This window comes from Chelmon rostratus, chromosome 9, assembly GCF_017976325.1.
Source record: "Chelmon rostratus isolate fCheRos1 chromosome 9, fCheRos1.pri, whole genome shotgun sequence".
Classification (NCBI taxonomy): domain Eukaryota; kingdom Metazoa; phylum Chordata; class Actinopteri; order Chaetodontiformes; family Chaetodontidae; genus Chelmon; species Chelmon rostratus.
Window position 1 is genome coordinate 14,064,033 of NC_055666.1, and position 10,577 is coordinate 14,074,609.

General features: G+C 40.7%; 1 protein-coding gene across 1 annotated transcript; it reads left to right on the forward strand.

Annotated features, from left to right (window-relative positions):
* Positions 1–2,495: 2,495 nt before the first annotated feature.
* Positions 2,496–9,711, forward strand: etf1a (eukaryotic translation termination factor 1a). Its single transcript, XM_041944834.1, has 11 exons — positions 2,496–2,632; positions 3,021–3,131; positions 4,554–4,729; positions 5,440–5,579; positions 5,715–5,853; positions 6,004–6,194; positions 6,956–7,085; positions 7,191–7,364; positions 7,463–7,527; positions 7,621–7,768; positions 8,973–9,711. Exons 2-11 carry the CDS (start codon positions 3,046–3,048, stop codon positions 9,053–9,055), a joined length of 1,332 nt encoding a protein of 443 aa, XP_041800768.1. The 5' UTR covers positions 2,496–2,632; positions 3,021–3,045; the 3' UTR covers positions 9,056–9,711.
* The last annotated feature ends 866 nt before the right edge of the window (positions 9,712–10,577 follow it).

Consider the following 10,577-nt stretch of genomic DNA (forward strand, 5'->3'; position numbering starts at 1 on the left):
ATAGCGGCCCTGGTCAGCACAGCTCCCATGCACAGCACAGCAAGCGCCATCTATTTCTACGCGACAGATCATTACAGCTCTGATGGTCGACAGATGGTGATGAATTGGCGCTGAAACTGGAGCTGGACAATTTTGGAAGCAGTCAGTTGCACAAACTGCTATATCGCTTTTTTTCTCCATGATGTAGCCATCATGTGAGTGCCAGACCCAGACAGAAGCTCCACACACTCTCCCTTTTCACCAGACGTGGGTAACACCACAGGGATAATCCCTGGGGCTTGTTGCTTCATGCACAAGCACATGTTTGTTCTGATTAAATAAATAAATAAATAAAAAACAAGTGAGATACTGCAGAATTCATTCATTTGTCCTTAAACCAATGCTGCCATCTAGCGGTCTAAATATGTACAGACCCTAGTATTCTTGCATTGCTGCTCCATATAAATAAATTTAAAAAATAAAAAAAAATGCAGGGTGCGTCTTGGAAACACTTCAAACTTAGTGTCTTGTCTCCCCATATTTTTTTTGCTATTTTTACTTCTGATTGAGGCTGCCACCCTCATCTGGCGAGTATATTTTTTAAGTATATTTTTAGCATACCTTCTAATAAAGATAGTGAAAATGGAAATATAAACATTTCAGGAAAAGTGACACACCAGAACTTGAGCCCGCTATGTTCATTAAAAGAAAAACAATGTGCGTTGGAGGTTCCTTTAAAGCGCATATGTCAAACTGATTCCATAAAGGGCCGTGTGGCTGCAGGTTTTAGTTCCAACCAAGGAGGAGCACACCAGGCCAACCAATCAACATCAAGCGATCACTTAGTTATCATCTGAAGCCTGAGATCAGCTGATGAATTGATTCCAGCCTGGTGTGCTCCTCCTTGGTTGGAATGAAAACCTGCAGCCACACGGCCCTTTATGGAATCAGTTTGACATGCCTGCTTTAAAGGATACAAAAAAGTAGAAATACAATAAGATTTTGATGGTCAGAGTGTTTGCACAACTTCACTCTGCAACACCTGTCATCCACATTGGTCCCGTACTTTTTCTAGCAATCAGGGGTCTGAAGATAGATAGGGACTATGGTCACAACATGTGGCATATAGTCTAACAAGTTAACATAAATGTAGCATTTACAGTGAACGGAAACCTTTTAGTTCAAAATATTTCCAACATATCAGCTTTTATGATGAGTTTAAAGTGTGTACCGGTAATGTTTTGGGGTTTTTTTTTATCACCATTTATATCTCGTGTTTATCTCCTCTAGAAAGTACCAAATGTCATTGAGAACAAAACATTCTGAGAGACAAAAGGTCAAACTGATAAATTTCACTGAACATGACCCACCAGGCTCAGCAGTTAATTGCTGCGTTGCAGAGTGACCTGTAACCCTTAATAAGAACCACACCATACTTATACTGTACTCAAGCTGCAATCTCAGGCTTAAACATAGCTCACCCAGCATCCAACCCAGTAATTTGCACCTACATCATCAACCTCAACAACAGAAGGTAATTTGATTGAACTGCCTGGCTTGAAACACCATGGCGGATTTCTTTTTAGAAGAGGCTTCTATCCCACCAGTCACACTAATTGGACAGCTGACCTTTCTCTGCCTTGAAATTGCCTACTCATCAGTTTGGAAGCCACATTGTCACAAAACCCATAGGCTAAAAGGGTGGCTGAAGCCTGCTGACTTAGATACACAAAGGGGACACACCCATATGTGTAACATTCAAGACACCAGTTGCATCACAACATGTGGCAGTTAAACTTGACATCTGGTTGATGAGCAGGTGGACTGGCATGCTGCTGAGGACACCGAAATTGTTTTGGCGTTCATACACCGACACAATGAAAAGTAAATCAAACAGTATACTCTGCTGTAATGGCTTTTCTTGAATTGCCATTTGACTATCTATTGCTGGATATTTCAGAAAACATTCAAGCATATTTTGAACATGTGGAAATGGATTCAACATCACATACAGCAAATACATTTTTTTTTTTTTTTTTTTAGAAAATCTGTTAAAAAAAGCTGACAACTGAAGTGCTCGTTTCTGTTTGTATTCGTCTGGCAAACATGTTCTCAATATGGGCAGTAGATGTCACTCTTTACTCTAACTATTTAAGAAAAACATGCTAAGTAGGCTAATGACAAAGTAATACGTCGAAAATAAAAGACAACACCAAGTAGACGCGGGGAAAAGTCTACCTTTAAAACAATCTGTAACAGAAGCAACAGTAAGGAAATGTCTTCGCCGGTTAGGCACAACCTGTTAATTCAACGAAAGTCTTTGAGTCACGTCACACTAACTACAAATCCCATGATCTAACAGATATAGACGCCCACCCAGTTTCTACGAATTTTGTAACTTCTGTCCAATCGTTGTTTCGATTTTTATGAGTGACGTACCAGCCGAGAGCTGTCATTGGTTTCTATGTGGTTTCCAGGAAGTGAACGCCACTATTCTAACCACCTCCCACATGTGAGCCCTATCGATAGCACCACGCGCAGCGTGTGGAGGAGAGAGAGAAACCGGTCTCGAAGGCAACGTCACTCCTCGGACCACCGACTCGACGTAGAGCAGCGGATAGACAGCGGAGCGGAGCGGCGTTGTCCGAGGCAGGTACCGTAGAGACTCCATTTATGCCGATATATACTCAACGTTTGAAAAGCTGGCAGTTGGTTTCCAGTAGAACAGAGGAAAAGTAGGTCGTATTAGATAAGAACAGGGTGGACGCTAGGGCCTGGCAGACTGTAGGCCCGCTATTCTCCGCGCACTGTACTGATACAGACAGACCGGGGAAAGTCTTTCTATCACGGTCGGTCCAGCTGCCAGTAACGGTACTGGTCAGGTGCCTCAACGGACACCGCGCCACTAGTTTGGAGAGGTACCTGATTCAGATAATTGGGACCAATGTTTTGCTAGTCTAAGAAGACTGTGAATATTGGGCAATCTTGTTACTGGCCGGTTACCGCATATGTTTTGCTCTTCTTTTTCCACGTCTTTTCAGGTGCTGAAGCGATTACAGCAGAAAGATGGCGGACGACCCCAGCGCGGCGGACAGGAACGTGGAGATATGGAAAATCAAGAAGCTGATCAAAAGTTTGGAAGCTGCCCGTGGGTAAGTAATCGATTTGAGGTGTATTTTGAAGCAGTGGCAGTGCAAACTAAACTAGTGTTTATTGTCTAGAGTGATGGTATGAATGTTGACCGCCGCAACAGCTGGAGATCGGCTAAGTGGGGCCGAATTTGGGAGTGGTTAGCTTAGCATAGCTAACTTAGCTTGCCGTAGGTTTTGCTGCTAGCCTGCTAATGCTAAGCACAAACTGCTGTCGCATTTTGCCTGACTGAAGGTTGGAAACATTGTGTTAGTTCTGAGGAATATGTGTTTTGATTTTGTCAACGTTTGTGTTATGGGTGACATTGCGCGGCATGTTGTTCCACAAATGGCTTAAGGCTAGAAACGGTAATGTTAGCTGTGTTGCTAATGAGACTCGCTAATAGACGTCATCTCTGGAAAGAGGCCGCCATGGGTGTCTTTATCAAGAAAGCACGTTGATAAAGAAGGAAGGCCGGGTAGCTTACCGTTGAACGTCCACATGCCTCGTTGGACTCATCACACAACTTTTAAAATTACGTTTTCCTGGCCTTCATACATGTACGTTATTTCATAGAGCCTCTTCATTCGTCAAGAGTACACTAAGTCTGTTACCTCATGGCAGCCGAGCAGCTCGGTGTCAACGTACCATACGTTAAAGCTTCACCGGCTTCAAAATGGTCAGTTTAAAATAAATCAAGATCAGTTGTTTGCTGGTACAGCCACTGTGGCCTCCTTGAATTATCAAACACGACATATGAAATGTGGGTGTTGCTACATTGGTTTCAAGCTTGCTCTGCGACAGCTTGTCGTTTAGTGCTGCGCAGAATTTGCTGTCCTGGCTCCACCGCCTGCCATGTCACACACAGTTGACCATTTGCCCTACATTCATCCAGCTGCTGCTACCTGTCCGCGTGTGTGTGCGCTTGCGCACGCGTGTGTGCGGTGTCAGCCTGTACTGGCATACTTTGTCTCTTGATACTTGGTGAATGGAGAGACGGTGTGAAGCAGTGGTACTGAAACTCAGTCCTCTGCTCAAGGGCAGAGATTGCATACAGTGTAACTGAAAGCCCACCTTATTTGTCCCACAATCTTTCACGCCTTTGTCAAGGTGATATTTTACATGGGACGGTCGTGTGTTTACAAAATGAGATGAGAGTAAGAGGTGGAGTTACTTTTGAGATAATAAAATAAACAAGTTCAGAGTAGTTCTTCCGAATGATCAAAGTTGATTATAGTTAGTTTGGATAACACCAGTCATGCCAGTGACATTTTGACACAAATATGAATTATGTTGATGTGTTGTTTGACCTGTTGCACTCTAGTAGAGGTGAAACACAAATATTTATAGTGTGTTGCCAGACACCACATTCCATAGAGTCTTCTGTGTGTGTATGCCTAAGTGTAAATCTAAGCCCTAACATTAAATCCTTTCTCTCTGTTTAGTAATGGAACCAGTATGATCTCACTGATCATCCCTCCCAAGGACCAGATCTCCAGAGTGGCCAAGATGTTGGCTGATGAGTTTGGAACTGCTTCCAACATCAAGAGTCGAGTCAACAGGCTCTCTGTACTCGGGGCCATCACCTCTGTACAGCAAAGACTAAAACTCTACAACAAGGGTATGTGTTGTCAATAAAATTGCATACTTTTATGTGGGGTTTTGTTTTGCAGGGGCAGCAGTCAATTCCTATCATAACATATTTAAATGAAAATTGCCTTATATCCCCCTGTAAAGGCCAGATAGATAGTCAGACCATTCTTTCAACCTGCTACTTAATAAGAGGGCAATATATAAGTGGCAGTAGAAGTGGTGGTTATTGTATTAAAATTGTAAGATGGGCAGCCATAAGCATTGGAGAAAGGTATGTGTTACAGTCAAAGTCCTTCCATAATATCATACATCATAATAGAAAAATATTCCTTGGCTATTTTGTCACAGAATGCTGTGGCCTTTTTAGCATCTAGACAGCAACATGTGCTGTGACTAGGGTTACTACGGTAAGAGACTTTTGCAGTATGATTATGGTCCCAGAAAACATCAAGATATATAGTATTATTATTCTAATATTATAATAAGTTACAATGATCCTTAAACAATTAAAACAAGGTTTTTTTTAAGGGGGTGGGGCTGGGGGTTGTTGAACAAACACAGCTAATTTCACAATATGTCCAGACAGAGTGGTTTACCGCTGCAACCCAAGCAATGACATATTTGAGAACACTTGATTATGGTTGCTCCCACTCCAGAAACCATACATTGTGTATGCATGTGTTCAAATACCTGACATTTGTCTAATCCGTTGGTCTCTTACTTTTTCTCTCATGCCAGTGCCACCCAATGGTTTGGTGGTGTACTGTGGCACCATTGTGACAGAGGAAGGCAAGGAAAAGAAAGTCAATATCGACTTTGAGCCTTTTAAGCCAATCAACACCTCCCTGTACCTCTGCGACAACAAGTTCCACACCGAGGTGAGAGCTTGTTCTTGGTCTCTATGTCTGCATACAGTGATTCTTGGGACATTAACGTTGGTCTGTGTCTTTTTATTTATAAAAAATTACTTATAATGCTTTCTTGCACATTCTCATCATTCCTCCCTAACACAGGCATTGACAGCCCTGCTCTCTGATGACAGTAAGTTTGGCTTTATTGTGATCGACGGTAGTGGGGCACTGTTTGGCACACTGCAGGGAAACACCAGGGAGGTGCTACACAAGTTCACTGTGGACCTACCCAAGAAGCACGGTACTGACCCACAATGTTAACTCAATGCTGAGCTTTTGATGTTTTCAACTGCACAGTATGGATCTTTAGAGAACTGATCAAATATAACTCTTATTTTTAGTTTGTGAAACATTGTCAAGACTGTCCCTCTTATCTTTATTTTGCTTTCAGGCAGAGGAGGGCAATCTGCTCTGCGTTTTGCTCGTTTGAGAATGGAGAAGAGACACAACTATGTGAGAAAAGTGGCTGAGACGGCTGTCCAGCTCTTTGTGTCCAACGACAAAGTTAACGTGGCGGGAATGGTCTTGGCTGGCTCTGCTGACTTCAAGACTGAGCTCAGCCAGTCTGACATGTTCGACCCGGTGAGTCTGTGTCTGTGTGTTTTCTGAAAAAAAGCATTACCATTAAGTATTTCCTGTGTAATATATCATTAATTAACTAATGTGAATGACTTTCCAAACAATTTAGAAATTAGACTACTAGTGGGTTTAACTGGATGTTGTTTTTAACTTGCAGTTATAGCACTTAATTCAGAGGCTAATGGATCTTTTAAACTTTGTAAATAGTGTATACAGTCATATCATCATGAAAAGTACCTCCCTCAACCCACTCACATTTCAAGATCATTTATGTTGTGTCATTTAGTGTAATTTACCCTTATCTCGAGGTTGGTTTACACCAACAATGCACCCCAGCATTGTCTTGCAAAGGACAACTTGTAAAGTATATTGGTTACAACGAAAAACAACAGAAACGACAAACATATTTGAAAATGATTCCCATATCCCAGACTTTATTGGGAGCTTGGGTTGGCAGTTCTGTGTGGTAGTTTCAACACTGGCAACTCTTTAGTCAGCTTTGCACAGGTATCCTGCCACAGCTCTGGTAGGAACAAAACTGTTTCAAAAATATTTCTGTTGATAGCCTTAACCATTTTCCTGTGGGAGGGACTCTGGTGAAAATACCACGATTTAATTCTCAAGCTGCTGGGTTTGGAGAGAAAAAATAAGTAAAATGACTATTATACACATATGCACATTAGGTTTGCTTCTAATTATATCACTTTATGCCTGTGGATGTTTGGAAAGTGTGTTTAATCTTTATGTGTCTTTCTTTTCTACAGAGGTTACAGGCCAAGGTTTTGAAGCTGGTGGACATCTCTTATGGAGGAGAGAATGGTTTCAACCAGGCTATTGAGCTCTCAGCAGAGGTTCTCTCTAATGTCAAGTTTATCCAGGAGAAGAAACTCATAGGTGAGTCGTCCTATTGAGACATTGGAACAACTGTTTGTAGATGTCACTAGTCATTAAAGAAAACGAAAGCTTTTTTTTAGATTTTCCTAATGATTATCTTTATAGGGCGGTACTTCGATGAGATCAGTCAGGACACGGGGAAGTACTGTTTTGGTGTGGACGACACACTCAAAGCCCTGGAGATGGGTGCCGTGGAGATCCTCATAGTCTACGAGAACTTAGACACCATGCGCTACATTCTACGTGTGCATGGGGCAGAGAGCAACGGAGCGGAGAACGGTACACTATCACATTTTTCATTGTTGAGAAACAAGGCAATAAATATTATTTTATGATGACATTATGGCATAATCTTCACGTCTCCTTGTGATTTTTAGATGAGAAGACTTTGTACTTAACGCCAGAGCAGGAGAAAGACAAGTCTCACTTCACAGACAAGGAGGTGAGCACTACGAAGAATAGGCAGATTCCTGTGATTTAAGGTAGACCTGTTACCCATCATGCCATGTGTTCCTGACTCTGATTGTGTCTCTAGACGGGGCAGGAACATGAGCTGATCGAGAGCATGCCACTGCTGGAGTGGTTTGCCAACAACTACAAGAAATTTGGAGCCACGCTGGAGATAGTCACAGACAAGAGCCAGGAAGGGTCCCAGTTCGTCAAGGGCTTTGGAGGCATTGGGGGTGAGCACACTGTTGCTTATGACAGGGCTTGTGACACTGGAATTGTGCATTTCTACAGGTTAAGAAGATAGGATATGTGTAATTCAGTAGTTATTCATTGATAAAGGTTTTTTTGTGGCTTAGTAGATGTACTGTTCTTGAACTAGAGAGATTCAAGTCTCTGTGTATCCTCATGTATGCACTGTGCTAAAGTGTCCATGGGCAAAATATGAAGGGTACCTCTGAAAGGCTCTCCGTTTTCATTCCCCACCCCCTTTTTCCCTCTGCAATCTGGCATACAAGTTGCTTAACCTAAATTCATTTTATGCTGAGCTCAGCAACAATTAAGACATTGATAGCCAAGGTGATATGATTGCAAAAATGTCACAGTCTAATAATAATCATCTGCTTAACTTCCTGAACAGAAGACTATAACCTATGCAGAGTAGTTTATGGCTACGACTAATTCTGCTTAAAAGGTGCCTTTTCAGACTACTTTTAGGAACAAACCTGTTTACATATAACCCTGGCTACATCAAAGTCAAGTAATGTGGTATTGATGGTGTAGCGTGGAGAGACTTTTCTACTTCTCTTATATTTTTTCCTTGATTCACCTTCCTCCTGGCTCACCCTTAGAGTTTTTTTTAAACAGGAAGGTAAAGAAATTCCGCATAGTGAAGGCAAATGATATGAACGCACTAGAAATTTCAGTGTGTTCAGTTAAGTTTCACAATATCCTTCCTTTCCAAGTGTTTGAATGTTGTTTCAAACATTTATCTTGAAAGTATGTGTGAGTCATCCTGCCAGCCTCTCTGTCATAACTTTAAACATTAGTGGCATAAATCAAAGTATTCAAAATATATTTTAAATTGTTTTCTGACAAGAACTCTCATTCTGATGTGTTGTTGTCCACTAGACATTAGTCAGAGCGCTTAATCGTGCAAAATATTTTAATCCCTTTAAAAAATGTTTTTACAAATAAACAAATAGAAGTTTCCTTTACATTCCCTCCTTAACCTGAAAATATTTTTTTGTTGTTATTTTGTAAGTCAGCAAGTAGCACTAAAAAAAAGAGGATTTCAGGAATTCACCCGCATGGCTAATGAGAATTAATTTATCCTAATACAAATTCGTCTTTTGATGCTGCCATGATGAAACCAAACATGACATAAGATGGCCAGCCATCATATTACCCATGTTAATCTACCATCTTTGTGTTCCTCAGGTATCTTGCGGTACAGGGTGGATTTCCAGGGCATGGAGTACCAAGGAGAGGACGATGAGTTCTTTGATTTGGATGACTACTAGGTAGTCGGGGACTGATATTGAGAGAAAAAAGAAAAGCAAAGGAATGAATGAAGAAATAAGGAAAGAAAAATGCCACCTCTCTTGCAGCAAGTGAGAGGTGCAACCATGTTGACCATATATATGACAGACACACCTTCCAATTTACCTGTCGCATACACAAACTTGCACATACATTTCATCTCTACACAAGACAAAGTACATTACACAGGCTGAAGAGGAGTGAGATTTTCTTTCATCCAGAGAGGGAGAAAGCCCTTCCTGAATAAATCCCTGCCTTAGAGTGCTGGTTCCTTCCCCTAGTTGGATTGGACTCGACTCATTTTTGTTCTTTTTTTTGTTCTTTTTATTTTTTTTTCTCCTCCCCTCCATTTTGAATGAACACAACAGCAAGTTCCCAGATTCCTCGCTGCCCCTAACCTGGTCTGAAGATGAACTTTGGACTCCTCACATATAGAAAATATATTTTCCTTTCTTGCCTCATCATGTCCCTACCCTCTCTCTCTTCTCCCTTCAAAGCTTTCTCTCTCTTCTTTTTTCATTTCATTTTTTTACTGGTAACTGCTGCTGTTGTATTTTATGAGAGTGGGGGATTTTTTTTACCTGGGTTTCTGTAGAGAAAGGGGGACAAAGTATTAAATTTGAACTGCTGAAAACCATTGATACCTCCTCATCTGCTGTGGTCTCAATCCTGTGCTGTGTCTGTCCGGTTCATGAAAAGGCTGACCTTTTCTCTGCTTTCCTATCTTTAAATGAATATATTGTGATAAGCCATGTATGAGTGATAAGTATGCATGACTGCTTTTAGTTGATCTGTTGTCTCCTTGGTTAATCAGGACCCACCATCTCATGTTGAAACTGAATTAATTTTACATTTCAGAAGGATGTCAGATGTCTTGGATATAGGTATTCCTTAGTGTCCCACTTGATAGGAGTCATATTCAGGTACAATTAAATTCTCAGATTTTTATATATATATATATATATATATATATATATATATATATATATATATATATATATATATATATATATATATATATTTATTCAATTATAAGATTCTACCTATAACATATTTGAAAATGAGTCTGACAACTTCATGTAATAAGTAATTTGCTTGCCTCTATTAGGAAAATAAGATAAAGGATAGAAATAAAGTTTTCATTCATAACACCAAATGGTGAGGACAGAACTGCCTGAGGAGCTGTTACAGAATAGTCTTGTTGAATACACCAAACATAGATATGTTTTATTCTGAAAGAAATATGTATTCAACATGAATTCACAGGACCGGCTAAGGAAGTAAACTGCATTAAGAAACTTGCTTTGATGAATTCTCAGAGTAGTCAGTGACTGTTGAGGAAGGAAACAAAACATCCTGCACATTACAGCATTAGACATGTCCTGTGAAGATAACATTACAGTTCTGGGACTTCAGGATGTGAGTAATTCAAACATATGTGCTGTCAACTGTATTTCTTAAATTCTTGTGGGATTCATAGCAAAGCATCAACAAAGGTGAACT